Here is a 27765-nt window from a genome sequence, read left to right as displayed (position 1 = left end):
GGGTGGGGTGGGGAGAAACTGACCACAGGCTGCCAGTCTGGCCGCCCCCTCCAGCCCTGTAAACAGCCTGTCTCGGGGAGAGGAACTCCGGCAGGGATGGAAAGTCCAAACAGTCCTTTAAGAAATGGGAGACGGAAGCGCAGAACCGCCCCACAGGTTTAAATCCTCACTCTCGCTTTGGGGGCGGGTTGTGCTGGCAGACGGCGGATTCCTAAGGCAAGAAAGCATTCCAGGTGCAGCGGCTGAAAGTGATCGACTCCGAGAAAGGCAGGAAGGGGATCCCTGGCCCAATGGCATCTCGGGATGCCCTGGTGAGAACCGAACAGCCCGGCAAAGGCAGCTGCTAGTGGTGGCGCCTGTCAAGTTCTGAACTGGAACTGCAGGAGGGTTAGTTCAGTTCTGGCCGTGGGGTGGAATTTCCCGCTCTGCCTCTGCACCTTGTTCTCTGTCGTCCCCCCTCCCTCCCCATCAATTGGCTGTGGGAGCGCTTAGGCTCGCATCTGAGCGCACGTTGCAGCAGATTGCTGACCTTGGCACCTTGTTGGTGCCCGACCGGGACGTCCTTTCTGCCGGGCGGTTTCTAGGAGCCCCTGGCACTGCCCAAAGGCTCAGCAGAGCACTCAGCAGCAGAAGCCGTTTGCCTCGAAGGAGGGGGCAGAAATGAGCTTCTGACAAGCAAATGGGGAGGCGGGCGGCGTTTTTGGCCTCACGGCAACAAAGAGAGATGATCTCTGGCAGGCGATGCGTGTCTGAGTGCAAAAGCGGCTCTTCTTCCTCAACGCTGATACTGTTAACGGCCTGAGTTGACCCTTCCTTTGAAGGGAAAAGAAGCTGGGGCAGAAATGATGGAGCCACAGCTAGCCCAGGAGGAGAGAGTCTTCCTTGGCACGATCGTCCGGAGAAGAACAGGCGGGAGGAGGCCTGCCGTTCCTGCATACCGTTGGGGCAGTGGGCTGGGACGGGCACCCGTCTCTCCCTGGAGTCCCCGGAGGCCCACTCGCCCACCCAAGGGATCACCAGTTTGCAGCGGGGGCTGGGGAGGAGAGTGCTGGAAAGCGTCCTTCACAAGAGCACACACGTTTTTTTGGGCTTGGCCGGGGCCGGGTTGAGGACGGCTCTCACGGCCTCCGTGAAGACGTCCTTGATGCCCTCCTGGTTGAGAGCGGAGCACTCCATGTACTTGACGGCATGGATCTGCTTGGAGAGGCTGACCCCTTGCTGGGTGGTGATGGGCAGCTGGTTCTGATCCTTCAGCTTCTTCAGGGCCTCTGGGTTGGCCCGGAGGTCCTTCTTGGTGCCCACTAGAAGGATGGGCACATCAGGGCAGTGGTGACACACCTCCGGGTACCACTTGTGCTTCACGTTCTCGTAGGAAGGTGGGCTGGCGATGGAGAAGCAGATGATGAAGACGTTGGTCTGGGGGTAGGAAAGTGTCCGGAGGCGGTCGTACTCCTCCTGGCCGGCCGTGTCCCATAAGTTAAGGTTTATAGTCCTGCCGTCCACCGTGTTCTGGGCGCTGTAGTTGTCGAAGACCGTGGGGATGTACTCGTTGGGGAAGGCGTTGGTCGTGTAGCAGATCAGCAGGCAGGTCTTGCCCACGGCTCCATCGCCCACCACCACGCATTTGATGCTCTGCATCTCGGCTGTTCAGGCACCGTCTCTCAATAATCTGTAGGGGAAGGCAGAGAGGAGGAGGACAAGGTCAGGGTGAGAAGGCTCAAGTGAGGCAGGTGCAGGGAGACATGCTGAACTAAGGCTATTTCAGGAAGACCCACCAGGCTTGCTGGTCGTTTAATCACAGCATCCCTTACAGCAGACCTTCTACGTGCCGGAAGTTGAAGAAATAACAGCAAATACTTGAAAGGTTGTCACACAGAGGAGGGCCAGGATCTCTTCTCCATCCTCCCAGAGTGCAGGACACGGAATAACGGGCCCAAGTTACAGGAAGCCAGATTCCAGCTGGACATCAGGAAAAACTTCCTGGCTGTTAGAGCAGTACGACAATGGAACCAGTGACCTAGGGAGGTGGTGGGCTCTCCCACACTGGGGGCCTTCAAGAGGCAGCTGGACAACCACCTGCCAGGGATGCTTTAGGGTGGATTCCTGCACTGAGCAGGGGGTTGGACTCAATGCCCTTGTAGGCCCCTTCCAACTCTGCTATTCTATGATTCTATGAATGCACTTCAGAACCCTTTGATGCCGTCCATTTAAGTCTACAATTAAGGTTGCAGTATTATTACTAGCTTTACTGTAATTTTCACGTATTATACATTTTTCATGTTATATATGCCATTCGGGGGGGGGGGATGATACCGCTTAAAGTGCTGCTGATACTGTTAGCAAACAATACTGTCATAACTTGTTGTGTTTCTGCTTCAAATGGCCTTTGCAAAGTGGGGTTATGGGGAGTTTTTCATCTTCACAATGAGTTGCGGGAGGGGGGAGGGATGAGCCCGCTTTAATGCTGCTCCGGTTCACCGTTCAAGACTCGGCAGAAGGCCTGGCTCAAATGTGCATCAGATGCCCCCCGAGATTTGTAGAAGTTCATCCTCTCCTTTGTCTGTCTCGGGCATTGGTGGTTTCATGCAGAGGCCGCCGGGCGATGCGCTCGCAGCTCTGGAGGGATCTGCTGCTCTTCCTGATCCAGTCAAGGTTGCGCAGTGAACAGCATTGTGTGTGAGCCTGGGGCTTGGAAGGGGATGCAAACTTCAGCCTTCGAAGAACGGCATCTTTTCACTTTAAAAGCAGCCGTCGAGCCATGCAAAGAATGGGCTGCAGCAGCTGGGGAGAAATGCTTGGCAGCGTCTCCCAATACAGGAGTTGGGGTGGGTGGTGGAAGAACTGTAGACAGTTCTCCCAGTAATCGTCTACTTTAGAGCCCGTCAAAGCCTGGGGCCCAACTCAGAGGCTGAACTGAAACGTGTGTGTGTGTGTGTGTGTGTGTGTGTGTGTGTGTGTGTGTGTGTGAGAGAGAGAGAGAGAGAGAGAGAGAGAGAGAGAGAGAGAGAGAGAGAGAGAGAGAGAGAGAGGGGGGGGGTACTGCTGTTTAACTGTCTGTGGTCCCCAAACTGCTCTTGCTCTGAAATTCCAATCCAACGGCCCTCTTTTTTAAAATTGACTTTGGCTTTCAGCCTCTCCCATCCTTCGGGCAGGAGAGCTACCTACCGCGAATCAGCCAGCCAGGACCAGAGAAAGGGCCGCTTATGACCCAATGCTTAGCGCAGCCACGTCTTATCATAGAATCACAGAATAGCAGAGTTGGAAGGGGCCTAAAAGGCCATCGAGTCCAACCCCCTGCTCAATGCAGGAATCCACCCTAAAGCATCCCTGACAGATGGCTGTCCAGCTGCCTCTTGAAGGCCTCTAGTGTGGGAGAGCCCACCACCTCCCTAGGTCACTGGTTCCATTGTCTTACTGCTCAAACAGTCAGGAAGTTTTTCCTGATGTCCAGCTGGAATCTGGCTTCCTTTAACTTGAGCCCGTTATTCCGTGTCCTGCACTCTGGGAGGATCGAGAAGAGATCCTGGCCCTCCTCTGTGTGGCAACCTTTTAAGGATTTGAAGAGTGCTATCATGTCTCCCCTCCATCTTCGTCTTAAGGGCCACCAAGGAAGGAGTTGCACATGCTTGGGGGGCCACAGGTGAGGCTGCTATGCTGGTGAACCCTCGTGAGCTCCAGCGGCAGGCCCTGCAAGAGGCCCAGATGGACTCCGCAAGAGCGCTTGGAGGTGGTGGCCATTTTCTCGCGCACAGGCCCGACGTTGCCTCCTGCCCAGTCCAGGCGTTGGCCCCTTTCAGAAAGGAGGGCCTTCAGCAGCTGCAGAGCAGCCAAGGCCCACCCCACGTCCTCCTCCTCCAAGGCCCATCACGCTAGCCTGCTTGAGACAAGAGCGCTCTCAGTTGAATGAATGGGACCGAGGGGTGACGGTACAAAGGACCCGACGGGCTGAGGGCACCCTGGGTCCAAAGCAGAGCCAGGCCTCGTGCCCAAAAGCCAGAAGGGAGCTAGAGCTGCCGAGGCAGCAGTGGGAGGCAGGGCAGCAGCTCTGGTTTGTGCCAGGTCAAGTGTCTAGCAGGCAGACGTCAAGGGCAATCCTGCCGGGACTGTGTTACAGTAGTCTAGCCTTCAACATGACACGGAGTCCTGCCTGATCCGGCCAGTAGCCTCTCCAGCCCGTGTCCCGTGGTGGCCACCCATATTCCCACAATTAGACAGGAGGGCAAGAGCTCTCCTCAGCCCCTGGTCTTGAGAGGCCTGCTGCTCCTGAGCATGGAGGATCTACGCAGCCGCCATGAGTGTGTGTGGGGGGGTGATGACCAAGGACCTCTCCTCGTCCTCCCTGGTCCTAGGCAGCCTTTTCTAGCACTGTCAAGCTCCAAGTACGGCAGAGAAGCACCTCTCCGTTCAAGGGGGGGGTGCAGCTTGAATGAGGAGGGCCTGGTGCCCCCACCCCAATTTCATACCTTTGGGGCTCTGCTGGCTGGAGACAGAGTGAGCAGGCAGTTCCTTCTCCACCAAGAGATGGGAGAGGCTGTTTGGAGGAAGGTGGCGGGCAGCTGCTGGGCAGCCCCAAAGCTACTCAGAGCTGCTGGCTGCTACTACAGAGGGGGAAATGAGTCAGAGACAACCGCCGGATCACAAGTCTCTGGTGAGGTCACGGGCAATGACTAAGCCCAGGCAGAGCCCCCTTCCAGGGCTGCAAGGGAGGCCCAGCCAGAGCGGCACACAGCACCGGGGCAAAGGGGCCAGCATCCGGGTAGCGGCCTCTGGGCACAGCCCCTTTCCAAGGAAGAGACGATTCTGCCGGTCTGGAACCGAAAGATGGGCCGTGCCCCAAGGCTTGGCTGGTCTTGAACCGGGGACTCCCGGGTCTCAAAGCAAGGGGCGGGGGGTGATCAGCGGCCTGTGTGGCCGGCTACATGTTCGCTGCCTTGGCCAGGCGCTGTGGATGAAAGCAAAGCTCCCCCGTCCAATGCAGCTCTTGCTTTCTGACAGTGACCAGCCAGAAGGGCTTCCAGGAAGCTCATCCGTTTTGACCGTCCAAGAGCTGTCCTGTTCCTCCCCCTCCCTCCCCCAAAATTCCCTGAATTAATGAAGAGACTTTGTAAACAGTGGTTTTATTGGGCTTGCTGCTTGCGCTTTCTGACCACTTGCTTTAGCTGTGCGTTTCAAAGATTAGCAAAGGCGAAAATAATTTTGGCTAAGGTCCAGTTTAGAGATTGAGCGGAGAGTTGGGAAAGCAAGCTTGAACTCGAGCTGGACGGGCGCAATACTTTGTTCATGGTCTAGGTCCATTATCTCATTGGACTGCAGGACAGTCTTCTCTTAACGTATCACCCTTTTAATTTCAGTCTTTCCTGCAAGTCGTTTACAAATATGTGCGAAAATGTAAACCGCCCAGAGAGCTTCGGCTATGGGGCGGTATATAAATGGAATGAATGAATGGAATGGAATGAAGAAATCGGCCAGGCACAGGAGAGGGGGAAGGATGCGTCCCCAACCTCTGGCCCTGTCCAACGTGCAATGAGATGGATACTAAACACCTGGACGTAGGTCTCCCCCACCTCCCCCAGTGACTGGTTGGGGCATGTGAGGCCGAGAGTACGCTGTCTGGATTTGTTCACCGTCCTCTGCCCAAAGCAGCCAACCTCAGACAAAACCAGGCCGTAGCAGAAGACGAACCACGTGACGCAGGCCTCTCCCCAAGTGAAATGTCAACCGGCAAGAAAAGTGGCTTATTCTTCACTCTCCGGCTGCAAATGCTTTCAAAAACCAGGGCTCCCTCTTTGCGATTCACAGATCGTCTGTTTCCCCTACTGGGTGACGGCTGGGAGCAGCTCAAAACGTGTCGGGCTTTTCGACAAAGACTCTTAAAGACCAGCATAGTTGTGATGGCAAACGTTTTCATGGGCTAGAATCTACTTCATCCGATGCATGAAGGGCTATGCTAAATCGGCAGGTATAGAGGCACCAATGAAGGGGAAGGGGGGAGCCAGGGAGCCAAAGGGAAATGAAGAGCAAAACAACCCGGACTCTGACCATTCCGTGAAAGCTTAAATGGATGCATGTGCACATGGATGCATGTCCACCCTAAAGCATCTGTCAGGGATGCTTTAGGGTGGATTCCTGCATTGAGCAGGGGGTTGGACGCGATGGCCTTGTAGGTCCCTTCCAACTCTGCTATTCTATGATTCTTCAGCGTCCGTGCAATTGCCTCCATCTGTATTTATTGCATTTCAGTTCCCTGAGTTCACGGCTTACAATCCGGCCCAGCACAAACACACATAGAATCATAGAGTTGGAAGAGGCCTCTAAGGCCATCGAGTCCAACCCCCTGCCCAATGCAGGAATCCACCCTAAAGCATCCCTGACAGAGGGTTGTCCAGCTGCCTCTTGAAGGCCTCCAGTGTGGGAGAGCCCACAACCTCCCTAGGTAACTGGTTCCATTGTTTTACTGCTCTAACAGGAAGTTTTTCCTGATGTCCAGCCAGAATCTGCCATGCGTCAGATCAAGCGGTTGAGTGCACAACTCTCTTGGTGCAAAAGGCCAAGCGGTTTCAGGGTCAGGAAAGAATGTCCAGTGGGGAGGAGCAGGGAGGACTTCTTTGCTCTGCTCTTTAGCACATGGCATCATAAGGCTTACTCAGTTCCCTGAGCTGGGTGGAGGCAGTTGGTCTCCACCTGCTTTCTGCTGGTGGATTGTGCCCAGTGATCTCCACGGGGTGGACAGTGCCGGGCTGCGTGTCTCGGAAAGAACTCGGTGACTTGAACCAGGAACCTCCCAGGCCTGGTGCGCAGCCCTGCCTCCCTCTGCAGCTGAGCACATCCAGCGCACCCTCGGGTCCTGTGACTGGCAGGCAGCTCAGAGCCACCACGTTGGCCAGGCCCTGGTAGAAGTCCCTGGAGCGCCAGCCTCAGCCGTTCAAGGACTGGGGACACCTGGGACACCACTGGATTCTGGTGCAGACACACACACACACACACACACACACACACACACACACACACACACACACACACACACACCCCGGCTCCACCTACCACCTGTGTGGCCCTGCAGGAAGCGGACATGTTCAAATCCCCCCCCCCCCGGCCGTGCCCAAAGCAAGGGGTCATCCTGTGTTCCCATTTTGTCCAGCTGTGCTCCTTTGTTCCTTAACAACCTTCCTCGAAAAACAACGAGGCACCAGTGTGTGTGGGGGGTCAGATTGTAGAAGACGTGGAGGGATTGGGGGGGGAAGAAAAGGACCTGAGCTACAAAGCGGAATGAGGAAGGAAGAGGGTTGCCTCAACCGAAACGTGTCAGAAATACGCCGTCCCCCCCCCCCCCCCGGGCTTGTCTGCTTTGCAATATCCTGCTCGCAGGAAAGGGGAGGAAAAACCCCGGGGGAAATTCCGTCGCGTACAGCGGCTCATGAATTCCCCCTCCCCAGAAATTGCCCCATCGAGACAAGTCTAGGGGGCCCCTCCACCCCACGCTGGGCACAGAGCCCTGGATTGCCCGCCCCCGAGCGGGCCACGGGGGGGCCCCTCAAGCGTTCTTGCAGCCACGCAGCGCCTCAATGACACCGCAGTGGCTGCATTCCGGGCCAAATGTCTGAATCACGCTTATATTCCCCCCTCCTCCCGGTTTGCGATGGGTCCGGATGCCCCCTCCCCACACCCCTCCTGCTGTGCCACCATAGGCTTGAATCAACGCCCCCCCTTTCATTTTGCCTTCTTTCGGCAAAGCTATTCTGGAAGCGCCCGGCCTGCCCCTCCGCGGCCACCTGGCTTCTCCCCGTTTGCCCCCTCCCTGCTCAGCTGGGGCCTTTGGCCTCCCCTCCCCTTCCGTGGCCTGCCACAGACTGGAAGCCACCTGGAGCCTCTTCTTCTCCTCCTCCTGCGGCATTATCAGGAGGCAGCGCTGGGGAGGGGGGGAAGAGGCTGCTCGATAAATAGAACAGTAGCCTTCGATATATTTAGCCCTGCTCAGGCCTCCGCCGGAGAGCTGCGTCCGGCTGTGATCACCATTCATCATGTCGGAAGACGAGAAACGAGAGAATTCTGAGAGGAGTAAACGGACTGGGGGGGGCGGGCTGCCAAAGGTTCCTTGGCCGGGGTCAGGCCTCCGCCCCTTGCAGAGCGCCGTCTCTTCTCTTCGGCAAACCGAAGAGGGGAGGCGAAGCCCTGCCAGAAACGCCTCTCGTCACTCAGGGCTGGAAACGAGCACCTGCTGGGCTTGGGAGTGTCTCCCCAGCAAGTGGTGATGGATGCAGCAAAGCGTTCCCTGGCAGTTTCAATGAGCCCTCTTAGTGGCTTGGCTTGAAGAGAGCGAGAGAGATGCTGGCGCAGGCGCCGTCTTCTCAGACAGAGACGCTCCTGTCTGCCGCGGACAAATCCAGGCAGCGCGATCTTGGTGAAAACTGTGCCACCCCTCCTTGTCCAGTCCCAGCATTGCCACTTCGCAGGACCTCCAGTTGCAAGGCTGCAAAGGCGCTGCTCTGCCCGGTGCCTGGCAGCCTCAACACCCCAAGCAGGGCCAGAGGGTTGACCCCCTAGCAATGGCGACAAGCGCTCAATGAATCTCCGGGTTCAGGGCCACCAAATACCAATTCGTAGAATCAAAGAATAGCAGAGCTGGAAGGGGCCTACAAGGCCATCCAGTCCAACCCCCTGCTCAATGCAGGAATCCACCCTAAAGCATCCCTGACAGATGCTTGTCCAGCTGCCTCTTGAAGGCCTCTAGTGTGGGAGAGCCCACCACCTCCCTAGGGAACTGGTTCCATTGTCGCACTGCTCTAACAGTCAGGAAGTTTCTCCTGATGTCCAGCCGGAATCTGGCTTCCTTTAACTTGAGCCCGTTATTCCGTGTCCTGCACTCTGGGAGGATCGAGAAATAACGGGCTCAAGTTATTGAAATAACAGGCTCAAGTTGCTGGGAGTCGTACAGCAGCAGGGAGCAGCTGCCTTTGCACCCTGCCTGGGGGCTTCCCAGAGGCACCTGACTGTCCCCTGTTGGAAGCAGGACGCTGGGCTTGATGGACCTTTAGTCTGATTCAACAGCGCTCTTCTTACGCTCCTAGCTGGACTAATAACCTGACCCAGGCGAAGGCGGCTTCCTACGTTCATGTGATCAGCCCCGCCTGGGTAGGAGCCGTCAGTCCATAGGAGCGGCCTCCTGGGGCGTCTTCCTCGGCACGCAAAGCCGGGCCTCTGGCGCTGACCTGCGGCCCGCCCAACCTCATAGGTAGAGCCCACGCCTTGCATGCACAATGCCTTGCATTGCTTAGATAGCTGGAAGGGCCCTAATTCTAAAACAGCTATGCAAAACTTTATTTCCATACTTTGTTAAGGTTCTCTCTCTACAAACTGACTTTGCTCTTCTTTGTGTCTGTAAAAGTCTACAAAACAAAGGATGTTGTGGCGCCTTTCTGGCCGGCAGACGTATCACGACGGCACAAGAAGCCTTTGTGGACGAGGCCACGCGTGGGTCGGTCCTGGAGGTGCCACGTGGCCCCCGGCTGCTGCCCTGCTCATCCGTCACGCGGAGGCACCCTTGCGCCTGAACCGGGAAGCCCCGTCTGGGTCTCGGGGGCAAATGGCACCATCCCTTGGTTGATCTCCCCTCCAGAGTGCGCCTCAGCCTTTTGTCAATTGTGAACCGCCCAGAGAGCTCCGGCTATTGGGCGGTATAGAAATGTAATAAATAAATAAATAAATAAATAATAACGCAGGATGGGGAGACCATGTGGCCCTCCAGACACCGTTGGACTACAAGGCATCCCTCACGGCTGGCTATGCTGTCTGGGGATGATGGGAGTGGTGGTCCAACAGCATCTGGAAGGCCACGCGTCCTCCACTGCCATGCAACAGACAAGCCCCTGTAGGTTCTTTTGCTTTAAGACTCTGCTCCTGGTCCTGGCTGTCGGGGTGGTGGTGGCGGTGATGACGGGGGCCCCATTCTAGATCTACAGAAGGAGAGAGTGGCAAGAGGCGGTGCCCCCCCCCCACGAGACCGTCCGATTCCCCCACCCCTGTCCACGGAGGGAAGGGCCAAGGACGTGGGTGTGGCTGGCATCAGCACCAGAGCAGAGGAAATGAAGAGCCGTTTGCAGAAATCTAAACAGGAAACCAGCAGGGCAGGACAGCCCAAGACAGCCTGGTGCCTGGGCCAGGAAATCCCCCTCCCCGCCCATTCATCTACAGAGTGGGGGACGACATTCTCCAAAGAACGCCTCCTTAATGGGAGCAGCCGAAGTTTGCCCCTCTCCCAAGGGTCTTGCACAGGAGGACATGCGCCCGGCATGGGGCAGATCCAGCTGAACCAGAATCCAGGCGGCAGGGACGAGACTTCCCAAGCCAGGGCTGCTGTGCTGTCATCACTGCTGGGACTGGTTTGGACCAGAGGGTCCAAGGGGGTGGGATATGGCAGCAAGCGTCAGAACCGGAGGCCCCCTTGACATGGCAGGGGCTGGAGGACACACTCCAGGCCTGTAGATAGAACCTGTCCAATGCAGAGGCTTAAAACCGTAGAATAGTAGAGTTGGAAGGGGCCTACAAGGCCATCGAGTCCAACCCCCTGCTCAATGCAGGAATCCACCCTACAGCATCCCTGACAGATGGTTGTCCAGCTGCCTCTTGAAGGCCTCCAGTGTGGGAGAACCCACCACCTCCCTCGGTAACTGATTCCATTGTCGTACTGCTCTAACAGTCAGGACGTTTTTCCTGATGTTTTGTTGTACTGCTCTAACTGTCAGGAAGTTTTTCCTGAAGTCCAGCTGGAATCTGGCTTCCTTTAACTTGAGCCCGTTATTCCATGTCCTGCACTCTGGGAGGATCGAGAGGAGACCCTGGCCCTCCTCTGGGTTGACAACCTCCTAAGTACTTGAAGAGGGCTATCATGTCTCCCCTCAGTCTTCATACGGCCTTCCAGGCACAGGGGCCAATCTTGCACGCCCTACTTCCACACTGTGCCTGAGCACACCTGGGCTCTTCCAGGTGCAGGCCCATTCCGCCTTTCTGTCCTGAACTGAATGGATTTTTGGTGGCAAGGAAAAAGACAGGAGCAGTGGTGGGAAAGCGTGAGTAGGTTACAAATCTGGACACCCTACATAAAATTCCACGATAAAAGCCTCTCGCCCGGAAGCCCCCCTAGTCCACGGTTGCTCACTGAGGCAGCCTGAACCCGGGAAGGTCTCAGTTAAACTCCTGGCCCTCCCCTCTGCTCTGCCGCCCTCGATGACGCTGCCAAGGAGTGGGGGTTTTCCCAGGGGCCACAGCAGAACACAAAATGTCCTGAGCACAGTTGAGCGATGGAACCTCTGCCCAGGCTGGGAAATGCTGGTGGGCAACTGGTGTCCTCCTGATGTTTTGGACTACAATTCCCATTAGCCCCATTTGGCATGGCCAACGGTTGAGGATGATGTTGGAATTTTATTCCAAAATAACTGAAAGGTGGTGGGTTTGCCTCCCCTGGGCCTCTTCCTTCCTAGAAAGCTCACAAGCCAGCACCTTCACTGCGGCTGTCTGGAACCTTTCCCCCAAAAACTGGGGCCCTGGGAGTGTTTTTACAGGGTGGGGGTGAGGGTGGGGGTCTCAGTGCGGTCCAATATTGAAATTGAAAATTAAATTCACAGAGAACCCAGCTGTACTGCAAAGACGCCGGTTGTGAAAGTTATAGAGCGGTTGAACAACCGGAAGTTCACTCCGCACGGCTCGGCCTCCTCACCCCCCACCTCAGTGCTCTCTGACACGGTTCACACTCGCCTTTTACACTCACCCCATACTCCACACGACACAATGGACAACCTGCTGCATTCCTGCAATTTCTGCCCCCCTGCCAGTTCCCACAACCTCTTTTCATAGAATCATAGAATAGCAGAGTTGGAAGGGGCCTACAAGGCCATCGAGTCCAACCCCCTGCTCAATGCAGGAATCCACCCTAAAGCATCCCTGACAGGTGGTTGTCCAGCTGCCTCTTGAAGGCCTCTAGTGTGGGAGAATCCACAACCTCCCTAGGTGACTGATTCCATTGTTGTACTGCTCTAACAGTCAGGAAGTTTTTCCTGATGTCCAGCTGGAATCTGGCTTCCTTTAACTTGAGCCCGTTCTTCCGTGTCCTGCACTCTGGGAGGATCGAGAAGAGATCCTGGCCCTCCTCTGTGTGACAACCTTTGAAGTCTTTGAAGAGTGCTCTCATGTCTCCCCTTCATCTTCTCTTCTCCAGGCTAAACCTGCCCAGTTCTTTCAGTCTCTCTTCATAGGGCTTTGTGATTTCTCCCCCACACACATTCTGCCTTGTGCTGTCACAAGAACAGAGGAAGCCGTTTGACACCGAGTCCGACACTCGGTCCATCTAGCCCAGTAGTGTCAACACGGACCAGCAGCCACAGCTCTCTGGGGCTTCAGGCAGGAGGTCCAGAGACGCTGCCGCGGGTCGAACCCGGGACCTTCTGCAAACCCCACCTGGGTGTTTGCAGTGCGGACAAGAGATGCACGACGGCAACCGTCTCCAACCTGGAGCCCTCCCGATGTGATGGACTACATCCCCCAGCATCCCACAGCCAGCGGGCCCGTGGGAGATCCTGTGGAAGGCAAGACAGGTGCAGGGGCGGGCCCAGTAGAGCGCAGCTCCGTGGCTTCTCCTGTCCCCACCCGCTACAGCTAACGCCATCCTTCAATTAAATGCGCCCACCTGGGCCGGCATGGATGGGCCCCTGCCGAGGGCCCCTACCCAGAAGCAGCCCCTCGCAAGAGCCCCCTGGTGCTGCTGCTGCTCCGCTGCGCCGTTGCAACCTGCCCAGACAACCGGGGCGAGGGGGAGCAGCAGCAGCAGCAGACGGCACGGCCCCCGTGCTCTTGGGGTCTCTGCCTGCCCAGCGAGCCAGTGAGAGCCAGGAGGAGGTTGAAGAGTATAATAAATAAATAAATAAATAAATAAATAAATAAATGTAGCCAGAGACCAGGACAGGGTGGGAGGGAGGGGACCCACAGGGGTGGGGAGGGAGGTCCTGCCCAGGGGCCCTCCGAAACCTGGAGCCGGCACAGTCCTCTACCCTCCTCCTCCTCCTCCTCCCTCAAAGGGGGAAGCAGCTCTTCCTGTCGTCATCTCCGTCCCGGCCCCGGCACAGGCCGCTTTCTGCCCAGCAAGGCCCTGGCTTCTGGTACATCCAAGACAGGGCTGCCCGGCCAGAGGCTGGAGGGCCCTGCAAGCTCTTCGGGGCAGGGGCCAAGTGACTTCGCCCCCCCCCCTTCGTGTGTCTGTAGGGAGCCAGGCACATCTCTGCTGCCCCCCTCCGCCGCCCTTCACGCGCACGAGATCCGGGTGGCCCTGGCACCTCTGCCCAGCCAGCCGGAGCCCAAAGGCCTGGCTAGAGGTGCATGCAAAACCCCTCCGGGCCCTGGCAGCCAAGGGCCCGCGCAGGTCGTTCCCCTTGCTGCTTGGCTCCGAACCCTTTGCCAGACGCCACAATAACAGCCTTTTCTTTGTTGGAGCCTGCAAGCGGTTCGTAGGGGCGGATCCGTCTCCTACGAGAGAGCAAGCGCAAGCTTGGGAGCCCCACAGAGCTCCTCTTCCGCCAGGGTGCTGTCCTGGAAAAGCCCTGATCAAAAGGCCTGTAATACGGAGACGAGCCACATCCCCTCACCTTGCACCCCTGGCCGATGCCTTTGGGGAATTTCAGGGAGCCCAAAGGCGGCTCGTTGGGACTCCCACATCGCCGGCGCTCAGAGCAAGTTGCAACGGGCTCTTCTTGCACTGCACTCGCCATGCAAAGGCAGCAGTAATATGGAAATGCCTGGATTTGCCTACGGCCAGCTCATCGGGAAAACGGAGCCGGAAGGGACCCCAAACAAGCATCCACTTGGTTATGCGGCAGAACCACATCCCCCACGCCCACGATTTCACCTCTGGCCACAAGCAGACTGCAGGCACAATCATAGAATCATAGAATAGCAGAGTTGGAAGGGGCCTATAAGGCCATCAAGTCCAACCCCCTGCCCAATGAAGGAATCCACCCTAAAGCATCCCTGACAGATGGTTCTCCAGCTGCCTCTTGAAGGCCTCCAGTGTGGGAGAGCCCACAACCTCCCTAGGTCACTGATTCCATTGTCGTACTGCTCTAACAGTCAGGAAGTTTTTCCTGATGCCCAGCCGGAATCTGGCTTCCTTTAACTTGAGCCCGTTATTCCGTGTCCTGCACTCTGGGAGGATCGAGAAGAGATCCTGGCCCTCCACTGTGTGACAACCTTTCAAGTATTTGAAGAGTGCTATCACGTCTCCCCTCCATCTTCTCTTCTCCAGGCTAAACCTGCCCAGTTCTTTCAGTCTCTCTTCATAGGGCTTTGTTTCCAGACCCCTGATCATCCTGGTTGCCCTCCTCTGAACATGAGAGCGTCACGTGCATTTCTTTAATGGGGAGTTTGAGTTATGCACGTGCTTACACCCCCACCCCCACACACCCAGCTAATCCAACACCGACCGTGTCTTGCCTTGCAAGGTCAAAGGTCAACTAGACATAACATTACTAAAGAGTTGGGCGCACTCTTCAAGCACACTCCCTGCATCCTGTCCAACAAGCCATCTTCCCTCCAGAGCCAAACGCAGGGAAGCCCTTTCCCGCAGCTTTGCCATAACAGAAGCAAGCTGGGTGCAGCGTACAGGGGCCAACTGGCTAGTGGCCGTGATGTCACGAACCCATTTCTCTCCACTGCTTAACCAGCATCGCAACTGATTTTTTAAAAATAAAATAAAATAAGGTGACAAATAAACATTTAAATGAATAAACATGCACAAGGCACTTGAGAAAAAAGGTGGGGGACAGCCCACATGGGGGTGCAGAGACCAAACCAGCATCTGATTCACTGGCGAGCACAACTGTCATTTACATTGTAATGGCGGGAGGAAGCCAGGCCGACAGCGCAGGAGAAAACCCGCCGTAACTTACTTTACTGTCACATCTACGCAGGTCCCCAAAAGCTGAACTGCACCCAGCAGACTCACCCGCAAACGTTGCAAGCTGGAGGCGAGGGACGATGGCGCTGGACTCCCAAGAGTGCCGCCTCTGCTGCAGCCCACCCGCACGGGCCTTTACCGTCCAAAGCCCCGGGGCCCTCGGCTCACGCAACCTCCCTCCAAAGGAGGCAGAAAGGCCACTGACGTCGTGAACGCCCCGGGGGGCCCGGCGGCGGAAATGTGGAGAATCCCAAGGAGAGACACGAGGGCGGAAGTTACGAAAGAGCCGATGTCGCCGTCGCCACCACAGAGGCAGCTTCCCAGAAATGGCAGAGGAACTGCAGGCTCCCTTCCCATTTCAGAACGTCGGCTCTTGCGGTGGTGTGGAAATGTGAGGGAGGCAGAAACCCCAGCTGCCTTCCACATCCTGCTGGCCCGTCCCGGCCTTCCTGCCCACGGGCACGACTCTCCTCATGTCTGTAGGGCACAGGATGCCGCGAGCGAGCCCCAGGCGGGCCCAAGCCCCCTTTTCCCCACACGCGACACTTGCGGCAAGATGGTGGCTGTCTCCGGCTGCGGGGCTGCTGTGGCCCGCCTGCACTGCCAGCCACACCGCTGGCGGAGGAACACGGGCACAGGGCAGCCCGCCTTCGCAGCATGTGTCCGGGGCACCGGAACGAGGCCCGTGAAAGGGGAAGGAGGCCGCAGCACACGGCCGCATCCTTCCAGCCACGGACCCTGGAAGAGAGGAGCTCGAGGCTGCCAGCGTTATGGCTGAGACATCCGCTCGGTTAAAGGGCCCGAGGCTCCGGCCAGCTGGAACGGGCAGCGCTACGTGAATAAAACGGGTGGTTTATTCCCATTGCCTCGACTTTCTTTCTCGTCACTCCCCTTTGGATCCTTTTCAGCCTGGTTTCTGCCCCTTGCGTTCCACTGAGGCAGCCCTCACGAAGATAAACATGATACGATCGTGAAGATGTTCACGATCGTATCTCCGCATGTCTTTCAGATATCTCAGCTTGGCTGCTTCATCGTCGTTTGAAACTTAATATGGCAAAGACTGAATTGCTTGTTTTTCCTCCTAAACCTTCTCCTCATCTCTCATTCTCTCTTACTGTCAATGATGTAACGCTTACTCCGGTCAAGGAAGCTCGTAGTCTTGGCTTTATATTTGACTCCTCGCTCTCCTTTATTCCTCATATTGAGGCAGTAGCTAAGTCCTGTCGTTTTTTCCTGTATAATATTGCCAGGATTCGATCATTTTTGTCTGTCTCTTCTGCCAAGACTCTTGTTCATGCGCTGGTTATTTCACAGTTGGACTACTGCAACCTTCTTCTCTCTGGCCTTCCTTCTTCTCACATCAGTTCATTGGTTTCTGTTCACCACTCTGCCGCTAAGATCATCTTCTTGGCTTGCCGCTCTGACCATGTTACTCCACTTCTGAAATCTCTTCATTGGCTTCCAATTCACTTCAGAATCCAATATAAACTTCTCCGGTTGACCTACAAAGCTTTTCACGGTCTAGCTCCTTCCTATCTCTCCTCTCTCATCTCACACTATTGCCCCGCTCGTGCTCTTCGCTCCTCTGATGCCATGTTTCTCACCTGCCCAAGGGTCTCTCCATCCCTTGCTCGGCTTCGTCCATTTTCTTCTGCTGCCCCTTACGCCTGGAACGCTTTTCCAGAACATTTGAGAACTACAAGTTCAACCGCAGCTTTTAAAGCTCAGCTAAAAACTTTTCTTTTTCCTAAAGCTTTTAAAACTTGATTTTGTTCTGACTTTATACTGTTAGTTTTACCCTACCCTGTGCCTGTTTGCATTCTCTTCCCCTTCTTATTGTTTTATTATGATTTTATTAGAATGTAAGCCTATGCGGCAGGGTCTTGCTATTTACTGTTTTACTCTGTACAGCACCATGTACATAGATGGTGCTATATAAATAAATAAATAAATAATAATAATAATAAACCAATGATCTCCCTATTGCCACATCTAAAGGCCTTTATTCTGTTCTGATTCTCCTGGATCTTTCTGCAGCCTTTGACATGGTTGATCATGATCTTTTGCGGGAATCCCTCCGTGGCCTTGGATTTCGTGGCTCCATCTATGACTGGTTTGTCTCTTATCTGCCGGGTCGGCCGTTTGGGTGTGCTGGCTCATGGCGGCCCGTCTCCTTCCTTCCTTTCCCTTCTCAGTTGGGGTTCCACAGGGCTCAGTTTTGGGCCTGTTGTTGTTTTCTTTTTATAGGCCGTCCCTGGGAAATCTTATTTGATCTCACGGCCTCCAATATCATTTACGTGTCAATGACACCTGTCAGGGATGCTTTAAGGTAGATTCCTGCATTGAGCAGGGGGTTGGACTCGAAGGCCTTGTAGGCCCCTTCCAACTCTGCTATTCTATGATTCTATGACACGCAATTACACTTTCCATCTCCAGAACTTTCCTCTGATGTTCATGATCGTATTTCAACATGTCTCTTGGGTATCTCAGCTCGGATGCTTCAGCGTCGTCTGAAACTCAACACGGCAAAGACAGAATTGCTTGTTTTTCCTCCCAAATCCTCTTGCCATCTCTCATTTTCTATTACTGTTAATAACGTTACCCTTTATTCAGCTGAGGAAGTATGTAGCCGTGGTTTCCTATTCGATTCCTCTCTTTCCTTTGCTCCACATATCAAGGCGGGAGCGAAGTCTTGCTGTTTTTTCTTATCTAGTATCGCCAGGATCCGACCATTCTTATCTGTCTCTTCTGCCAAGACTCTTGTTCGTGCTTTGGTCATTTCTCGCCTTGACTAATGTAATCTTCTCTTGACTGGCCTTCCTTCATGTTAGTTCTTCGGTTTCTATTCATCATTCCTCTGCTAAGATCCATTTTCTTGACTCGTTGCTTTGACCATGTTCCTCCTCTCCTGAAATCCCTTCGCTGGCTTCTAATTGACTTTAAAACTCAATATAAGCTTCTTCTGTTGACTTTCAAAGTCTGTCATGATTTAGCGCCTTCTTACCATTCTTCTCTTATTTCATATTATAGCCCCGTTAGCGCTCTTTGTTCATCGAACATTATGTTTCTTACCTACCCAAGGGTTTCGGTTTTCCTGGCTCGGCTCCGTCCATTTTCTCTCGCTGCTCCCTGTGCTCGGAATTCTCTTCCAGAGCGTTTAGGGACTGTGAGCTCAGTCATGGTTTTGAAGCTCAGCTGAGAACTTTTCTTTTCTCCAAAGCTTTTGGAATTTTAGCCTGATCTTTACAACGTCCTGTACCTGTCTGGCGTGTTCCCTTCCCTCTCTTGTTGGTTTGATTGTGAATTTATACCCTTGTGGCAGGAAGTTGCTGTTTGATTGTTTTATCCTGTACAGCGCCATGCACATCGATGGCACTATATAAATCATCATCACAGAATCACAGAACAGTAGAATTGGAAGGGGCCTCTAAGGCCATCGAGTCTAACCCCCAGCTCAATACAGGAATCCACCCTAAAGCATCCCTGACAGATAGTTGCCCGGCTGCCTCTTGAAGGCCTCTATTGTGGGAGAGCCCACCACCTCCCTAGGTCACTGGTTCCATTGTCGTACTGCTCTAACAGTCAGGAAGTTTTTCCTGATGTCCAGCTGAAATCTGGCTTCCTGTAACTTGAGCCCGTTATTCCGTGTCCTGCACTCTGGGAGGATCGAGAAGAGATCCTGGCCCTCCTCTGCGTGACAATCTTTCAAGTACAATCTTTTAGATCCATCATTGTCACTTGAGGCTCAGGTGACCTCAGTGGCACAGAGTGCCTTTTACAAACTCCGGTTGGTGGCCCAGCTACGCCCCTATCTAGACAGGGATAACCTGGCTTCAGTTGTCCATGCTCTGGTAACCTCCTAGTTAGATTACTGCAATGCACTCTACGTAGGGCTGCCTTTGAAGACGGTTCGGAAGCTGCAGCTCGTGCAAAATGCAGCGGCCAGATTGATTTCGGGAACCAGAAGGTTCAACCGTATAACACCTACTCTGGTCCGCTTGCACTGGCTGCCTGTATGTTTCCGAGCCCAATTCAAGGTGCTGGTTTTGACCTATAAAGCCTTACACGGCTTGGGACCACAATACCTGACGGAATGCCTCTCCCGACGTGAATATACCCGGTCACTACGTTCAACATCTAAGGTCCTCCTCCGGGAGCCTACTCCGTGAGAGGCTCGGAGTGTGGCAACGAGGGACAGGGCCTTTTCGGTGGTGGCCCCCAGACGATGGAACGATCTCCCTGACGAGGCTCGCCTGGCACCAACGCTGCTATCTTTCCGGCGCCAGGTTAAGACTTTCCTCTTTGCCCAGGCATATGGCAGCACAACTTAATCACCCACGTTTAGTTTTTTTTTAACGGTTTTTAATGCTTTATGTGTGTATGTTCTGTGTTTTAGAATTTTAAATTTTGTATACTCGTTTTTATCTCAATTTTAGAATTTCTGTAAACCTCCCAGAGAGCCCTGGCTATGGGAGCAGTATATAAGTGCAATCAATCAATCAATCAATCAATCAATAGAATAAGTACTTGAAGAGTGCTCGCATGTCTCCCCTCAATCACAAGTCATCACGAGTATGCAGGTCAAGGGAAGAACGGCGGAAAGGCCTGGGCCATAAGTGCCCATGGAGAGGAGGGACAGGGGTGACCATCCCCCCTTCCATCCTCCTTTCGGGGTGTTTGGCAACAGGTCCGGGAGGTCCGGGGAGGGGCCAGGTACAGGAGCTGCCACTGCGCCCCATCCCCGCCCGTTCTGGCACATACCCAACATGCCAGCTACATGCAGAGCAGCCCTTTAACAAAACCAAACACACCTTTAACAACTTTTCTTTGCAGGAAAGAGGCAGCTTTCCATAAGGTCAAGTGATGGGTTTACCTGACAGAACTTTAAAAACAACAACGCGGCTTTGCGCTGGTGTCGTTGTCGTCTTAGCAGCATGTGGCGCCCTGAGCCGCCCCGAGTGGGACGCAAATGAGTTCAAGAAGCACACGGGAGGGGGGGAGGAATGCCCAAAGGGGCCGGCAGGCGTCGCGCTGAAGGAGAGGCAACGCGTGACCTGCGCTGCCTCCGTGGCGCCCCGACCGTGGCGGAGGCCGGCCCCATTCCCATGTGCCCCGAGCCACGGTAGCGGTTCCGAGAAGCCCCCGCCCACAGCGGCCAGGATCGCTGCTGGCGATGCGAGGGGATGCCACCCAGAGGCAGGCCGGGGTTCCAGCCAGCCCATTCTGTGGGCAACCAGCCGGGCTTGGGGGCGACTTCCAGCCGGGGCTGCTGCTTGAGCAAGAGGAAGCCGGAGAGCGCACCCAGCGGGCCGCACGGCAGCCCCGTGACTCACCGCTCCAGCTGGGCCCCCGGCCACCAGCCTCCTGTCCAGGAAGGAACAAGTCACTCATCTCGCATGCATGGAAAAGGGAAGAAAACAAGAAGAGCCTTGCGGACTTTTCACATTCACACACACACACACACCCCAAACGCCCGCCCAATCCTCCTAACGCTGCTGGGCCGGCCGGGATTTCCCACCAAGGCCTCGCACGGAAGTTCTGCCAGCCAGGCCACGCCGAGCGGCACCGTTGGCATCCGCAAACCCCCAGAGACCTCCCCAGAAGGGGCACGGCTTCCCTGCCACTCTCTTGCTGGAAAGGCCCACCGACCCACCCCCGTGCAGGACAGCCGCCATCTTGACTCAAGTTGGGCGTCAGGGCCAAACCACTGACAGCCGCCATCTTGACTCAAGTTGGGGAGCCAGAGCTGGCGATCCCTTCAGGCAGAAGCCTGTCCAGGGCCACCGGCCAGAGCCCGGCATCAAGGACGGTCCCTGGGTGAGGCCAGCGGCACCCAGTTCCTGCCTCAGCTGCGAGGCCTTCTGCTCGGGCTCAGGAGGCATTTCCTTCCAGGCCTGGTTGGGCAAGAATGACAGGGCAGGGTTGGGCCTTCCTCTGTGGTCTGTGGCTGGGCTCCCTTGCAGGAGAACTCCTGTGGCGCAGCGCCAGGCCTCTGCAGCCTGGGCTGCCTCACGTTGGGCACCAGGAAGGGCTGGTGGCCGGACGCCTGAGCCTCTTCCATGGCCTGCCTTCGGCCCCTCCAGCTCTAAGGCCCACTGGCTGCGTGGCTCTGCGCAGGGCGGCCTCCAGCCAAGCAACTGCACCCAAAGAGCCACCGCTACCACACACACACAGTCCACCTGCCTGGCCAGGAATCCTGGCTGTAGACCAAGGAGCCGCTTGGTGCAGCAAAACGCCCTGGACTCATAGAATAGCAGAGTTGGAAGAGGCCTACAAGGCCATTGAGTCCAACCCCCTGCTCAATGCAGGAATCCACCCTAAAGCATCCCTGACAGAGGGTTGTCCAGCTGCCTCTTGAAGGCCTCTAGTGTGGGAGAGCCCACCACCTCCCTAGGGAACTGGTTCCATTGTCGTACTGCTCTAACAGTGAGGAAGTTTTTCCTGATGTCCAGCTAGAATGTGGCTTCCAGGGCTGTCAAATATACGGCAAGTCCAAAGAAGTGCCTTGTTCATCCGAGCCAGTATGTGAAATGAGCCTCATCCGCTGCCCCTTCTCTCTGGTTCCTGTTTCTCCAGGCACGGCCCACTCTGTGATCCTCCTTCCGCCATCTAGCCTGCCTCTGCCCCACTCCAAGTGCTCCCGTTTCCTGGAACCTCGTCCCAATTCTCCGTCATCCCCCACCCCCCAATTCACTCTTGTCTGCAAGCCACTCTTGTCTCCACAGCCTGTGGGTGGGTGCAACCCCAGCCAAACGGACAATCTGTCCTGCCCTTACAGAAAGTGGACTGCGAACATTCCAAAAGCTCTGTTCCTGAGCCTCCTGGGATGTTACATTCATACACAGTCTGTGATATAAGGCAAGGCAAATACTGCAGGGAAGTGCACCATCGCCCCCAAGGAGGCTGGCTTATCAACCTTGCAGTCAAGTCACAGAAAGGAAAGATCATAGAATCACAGAATAGCGGAGTTGGAAGGGGCCTACAAGGCCATCGAGTCCAACCCCCTGCTCAATGCAGGAATCCACCCTAAAGCATCCCTGACAGAGGGTTGTCCAGCTGCCTCTTGAAGGCCTCTAGTGTGGGAGAGCTCACCACCTCCCTAGGTCACTGGTTCCATTGTCGTACTGCTCTAACAGTCAGGAGGTTTTTCCTGATGTCCAGCCGGAATCTGGCTTCCTGTAACGTAATAGAATCATAGAATAGCAGAGCTGGAAGGGGCCTACATGGCCATCGAGTCCAACCCCCTGCTCCATGCAGGAATCCACCCTAAAGCATCCCTGACACCCTAAAGCATCGCCTTCCTGCAGAGAGTCCTCTCAGACTCCAAAGGCCGCGTCTCACTTGACCAGAGTTTGTGGTACTCTGGCACAACTGTCCACATACAAAATACATTCAGTCCACATCGTTTGGGGATGGTGCACAGCAGTTTAAATAACTTGCTGCTTTTCTCAGCAAAATATGGAAGGGGACGCTGCCCTTTCTTGATCAATGCTTCCATGCATCTTGTGCAGGAAAGCAGCATTCTTTCATGGTGAATGTTGATGGTGTGCCATGCATGTCTCTGTTCCCCACGCTTTGCATCTCCTCCGCCCACAACCCAGGAGCCGGGTTTCAACGAGGGGAACTTCTTTAAGACCCGCTGCCTCTCTCTTGTCCCTCCAAAAGGCAGGTCCTGGGTCGGGAGAGGAAGAGACGGGTGTGCAATGCTGCCCACCCCCCCCGGCCGTGCCTCCTCTCCTTCCCTTTCAGGCCGGCCGTTTGCACTTCTGGCACGTTCAGTGCGCAGCACCCTATTCTGCCAGGCAGCCTCCCTCAACCTTCAGATGCTTTGGACTACAACTCCCAGAATTCCTGGCCATTGCCCTAGTTGGCTGGAGCTGATGGGAGTTGGTCCACAACATCTGTAGGGCCCCTGGGTGAGGAAGGCTGCCGTAGGGGCTTTAGAAAGAAAGGAGAAGGATGCACCAGGTGGGGGGAAAGCAAGAGACGCAGGGGCCCTGCACTCGCCACAGCCGCCTTGGCAACAGCTGGATTCCCTGGGAAGGAAGAGCCGCCCGGCATTACCCTCCCACACACACACCATGCCATTACGGGCGTTCACAAGGGAGTCAGCCCACATGGCCCCTTATAATTTCTCCCCGCTTGCTTTACATTTTTGTTGCTGGCCTTTTGTCTCATTCCCCCAATCTTGTTGGTACGAAACTAGCCAGAGCCCTTGAACCCGTCGCTTGGAATCCAATTGCCACGACCCAGCTGCTGCAAACTAGCTCAAGGGCAATTCAGTTAGCCACACGGACGGTGTGGGTAGGAAGCCTCATTCCTTCCACACCAGCAGCCCTGCTGGCTTTCCAGCAACCAAACGCATGTGGCTTGGGAGACAGAAGGGCCCCTGGGTCACCGGACACAGGGCTCCAATGGAAGCAGCAGCCAGGAGTAGCCAAATGGCCCCTTGCATCAGCCACAAAGAGGGGATCTGGGGCCTGCTCAACATCTAGGGAAAAAGAAGTCCCCCCAGCTGCTCCAGAAAGGGAGGAAAAGAGGACTGTTTGGTTTATCTTGTGCTTTTCCTAAGAGGCTTCACGGGCATCCTTTAAGTCAGGTACGACCCTGTGCTTGCTTGCAAGCAAAGCTTGTGCTACCCAAACAACCTGGTAAGGTAGAGGAGGCGGTGGGGCAGCCGAGAAGAAGCCGGTGATTACGGAGTTCACGGCTGATGGCCGAGTTTGCAAATGGGGACGTCCAGCTCAGAACCTCCGTCTGGCTGCAGCTCCGTGGCTCTCAGTCCCGTGACCCGTCCCATCTGTAGCGGATTCGTGCAGGTCCGGTTGCTCTGCTCTGCTCGGGGGGTGGGGGTGGGCAAACCCTTCCCCACACGGTCAAGGAGGAGGCTCTGCGGAGTCTGAGCAGAAACTCCCCTTGCGAAAGAGAGGCCGCCTACTCTTGGGGCCCCACCCGTGGGCGGCTTTGCCTCTGGCGGCAAAGGGAAGCTCGCTGGCGGAAAGGGTCTCCGCCGACCACCCTCCCACCTCCGAACAGAGAGGGCTTGAGTCCAAGGCCGGGGGGGGGGGGCAGGGGAGGCAAGCAAACCCCCAGGGGCTGTGCTGGTGATGGCAACAGCCCCCAGGTGGAATCAGGAAACTGTTCGCCCTGGCTCGCCCGCTGGCTCAGAGGAGGAGGAGGAGGAGCACTGGGCCAAAGGCCAGGCCGGTGCGTAGCTGCCGCCCACACTGACCCTTCCTGCCCTGTGTCTGAAAAGCGAGCCACAACCTGGTGCAGCCCAACCAATCGATGCCAGGCAGACCATTACAGGCAGGGAACGCAGCAGACCAGGACCGCCGGATTGGCAAGGAAAACCTTGACGGAAAGCTGTCCTGGCTCAGCTCCTAGGACAGCTGACGGAATCGTCACTAAGAGTACCTGGCAACAGCAAGACATGCATAACCTTAAAAACATCAGAAGAACCCTGAGGCTGGATCAGACCAAGGGTCCATCTAGTCCAGCACTCTGTACACACAGGGGCCAGGCAGCTGTCGGCCAGGGATGAACAAGCAGGACATGGTGCAACAGCAACCTCCCACCCATGTTCCCCAGCAACTGGTGCACACAGGCTTATTGCCTCGAACACTGGAGGTAGCACACAACCATCAGGGCTAGTAGCCATGGATAGCCTTTGCCTCCAGGAATTTATCCCACCCCCTTTTAAAGCCATCCAAATGGGTGGCCATCACCACATCTTGTGGTAGGGAGTTCCATAATTTAACTCTGCGCCGTGTGAAGAAGGACTTCCTCTTATTTGTCCTGGATCTCCCACCAATCAGCTCTCACCGAAGCAGGCTCATGGCACGCAGAAGCAGGGATGCAGAGCAGGAGTTAAAACCAAGCAGTACAAAGCTTTCTGCAGGCCCAAAGAGGAGCAAAACTGGCATGCAGGAAGGCTTCCTCTGGCAGCCTGCTTTCAGCACACTGGACCTGTGTTGGCAGCTTATAGGTGGGCTCCAGGCTGTCACTAGGGGTGTCTGGACTGTCAGGCGTGGCAGAAAGGGGCTCGGGCGCCTTCTGGGGCCCTGCAGGAGATCTCGGCCCAGGCATCCTTCTCAGGCTGAGAGGGGCAGGAAAACACTTCTGGTTCATCACGCCCCAGGCAAAGCTCTTCCCCGGGGATGCCTCCTCTCATAACTGCAGAGGGCAAAGTGTGCAGTGCTCAAAAGAACCCAGGGAAAGAGGGGAGGCTGGTCAGATTTGGGGAGAGCATAGAAAAGGAGCTTTGGGTGACCAAAGGTGGCCCACAGTTCCGCATCGAAACATGACGGGGGGAAAGTGCAGACACCCAAACCAGAAGGTCAGTATCTTTCGAAGGACTGGACAGATTGATGGAGGAAAGACCCGCTGCCAGCTATTAGCCACAACAGCAGGGTGGAACCTCCACATTCAGGAGCAGTATACCTCTGAGCAACACATGCCGGGGACAGGTCACGGGGTAAGGCCGCGACCTCCGTGCCCTGCTTGGTGGGCTTTCTGGAGGCCACAGTTGAAAGCATGGCGTTGGAAGGAAGGAAGGAAGGAAGGAAGGAGAAGACTTCCTTCTGCTCTAGCAAGGCCACCTGATCTGTCGTAGCCATCGGGGCCCACATTGGCAACCGAGGCCCGCAAGGCGGCCCTGCAGGAGCCGCGGGAGGAGACGAGGGCTCGATCTGGGGTCAGATTTTCCCAGCAGGCTCCCAGGCAGAACTCTATGACTCAGGAGGGTCCTTTCCGGGGTAGGGGGTTGGGGGCGATTCCCTGGGAACTCGTGCCTCTGAGCTGGAAAGGAGGTCCTGTGTCACAAGAGCTCACCTTCCCACTAGCAGCTTAAAGCATCAGGAGGAGAAGAAAAGAGCGACTCTCCACCTGCAACTCTAGCGAGGGGCAAATTCTGCGAGTTTTGCCATTCACACACACGCGCACACACCCAGAGGTAGGTTCCCCTCCCCCCCCCTTCTGCCTTTCCCTCCTTGGCGGATTTTCTGCGACTGGTTGCACAAGAAAAGCGCCCCGAGGTGTCAGAATTAACGCACTGCTGCAGCCTACGCACAGCTGCTCTCCACACGCGCACACGCACGCACACACGAGGCACACGCGCTTGCCCAAGTGCCCCCGTTTCCAACGGTCGTGTGAAAGTTCAGAAAAAGGAGCGAGCAGGGACGTCCTCAGAGCCACTATCAGGGCAACATCCCGACGCACAGTTCCCAAGAATCACCCCCCCCCCCGCCATTTCAACGGGGCTTACTCTCCGATGGGCCTGACAGTGCCATCAGAAAAATGCCGCGCGCACGTGAACGGGGTCTGCCCTTTCCTCTGAGTAAACCCCACCGGCCGCCGCCACGCACGCCTGAGCCAAGCCGCCTCTTCGGATTGGGCCCTGAAGAATCGGGCTCCCCGCTACCCCCACACTCACACGAGGGGCCGAAGGGGGGCGGGAGCCTCTCTCTCACCCCCGCCCCGATAGTGGGGGGGGGGAGGCATCTCCTGGCCAGGGGCGGGGCGGGGGCAGGGGCGTTCCCGGCTGCCCCCCCTCCCCAGACACGGAGGTCTCCGCCTGCTCTCCTGTCGGTTCCTTTCTCAGAAAAGAGGTGCCGGGGCACCAGCCCGTGGCGCCGCCAGCCCCACTCGCGCTTGCTAGCGCTGGTAGACTAGCGCGAGCTGGCACTCTGCGTACGCTCAGGGGCAGCCTCGCCAGCGCGCCATTTCTCCAAAGGCGGAGCCCGGAAGGGAGGGAGGGGCGGCGCGGCCGCTTGGCCGCCTGCCTGCCTGCCGGCGTCCTAGAACGGGGCTCCGGGGCCTCTTCCCCGCGCGCCGCGCTGCACCGCGCCCAGGCAAGGCAAGGCAAGGCAGGGCAGGGCAGGGCGCGCCTCGCCCAGGGGACCGTTACGCGCGGCTGGGGCTGGCCGGGTAGGTGGGTGGGTGGAGGGTAGGAGGGCGGGCCCGCCCGGGGCGGGGGTCCCGCCGCCTTCGCCTTCGCCCGCGCCCTCGCCCAGCCCCTCCCCGGCGACACCCACCTGGGCTCATGCCGCTCGCTGGCTCGCTCGCTCGCTGGCTCGCTCGGGCGCCGCCGCCGCTGTTGCCGCTGCCGCTCCGCGTCGCCTCGCAGGAGGAAGTGAGGGCGGCCGGAGGAAGTGTGCCGAGGAGGGGCGCCTGCCTGCCTGCCTGCCTGCCCGCCCGCCCAGGGGGAAGTTTCCCCGGCGCCGCCCCAAGCGGGCAGCGGGCGCGCCGGAGGGGAGGCCATGGCCGGCCGGGACCCCGGAGCTGGGCGCCCGGGCGCGGCGGCGGCGACAGCACGCAGGATGCGCCGAGCCGGAGAGGCCGGCCAGGTCCTCGCCCCGAGGAGCGTGCAGGGCGCTTTGGTCCTGGGGGAGAGGCGGCCAGGGGGCAGGGGGAGCCCGGCGCCGCCGCCGCCACCCCAGAAAAGCCCCGCCGGATCCGGCCAGCCCAGCAGGCCCCACGCCGGCCCGGGGCTAGCCGAGGACCCCTGGCCGGCCGGCCTCCGCCGGGCTTGGCCTGGGCCCCCTCCGACTCCCAGGCCGTAGCGGCCGGGCGGCCGCCGCTGCCGCACCTCGCCTTCCCGCTGATGGATTGCAGGCCTGGCTGTGGGGGCAGAGGAGGGCTCCCTCTTGCCCGGTGCCCGGGGAGTGCCGCCCCTGGACGCCCGAGTCCGCGCCTCCTGCTGGGTTTCAGGCGGGGTGAAGGGTAAAAGGCGCGGCCAGCCCTCCCCAACCAGGTGCCCTCCAGATGTGTTGCACTGCTGCTGCCATCATGCCGTGCTAGCTGGGGATGCTGGGGGTTGGCAGCCCAGC

The 27765-nt window shown here is 56.8% G+C and overlaps 1 protein-coding gene across 1 annotated transcript; it reads right to left on the bottom strand.

Annotated features, from left to right (window-relative positions):
• Positions 1-27043, bottom strand: RHOG (ras homolog family member G). Its single transcript, XM_063127342.1, has 2 exons — positions 26971-27043; positions 1-1669 (listed from the first exon to the last, which is right to left on the bottom strand). Exon 2 carries the CDS (start codon positions 1636-1638, stop codon positions 1063-1065), a length of 576 nt encoding a protein of 191 aa, XP_062983412.1. The 5' UTR covers positions 1639-1669; positions 26971-27043; the 3' UTR covers positions 1-1062.
• Positions 27044-27765: the final 722 nt, after the last annotated feature.

This window comes from Elgaria multicarinata, chromosome 5, assembly GCF_023053635.1.
Source record: "Elgaria multicarinata webbii isolate HBS135686 ecotype San Diego chromosome 5, rElgMul1.1.pri, whole genome shotgun sequence".
Classification (NCBI taxonomy): domain Eukaryota; kingdom Metazoa; phylum Chordata; class Lepidosauria; order Squamata; family Anguidae; genus Elgaria; species Elgaria multicarinata.
This window is presented reverse-complemented; position numbering and strand designations above follow the sequence as displayed.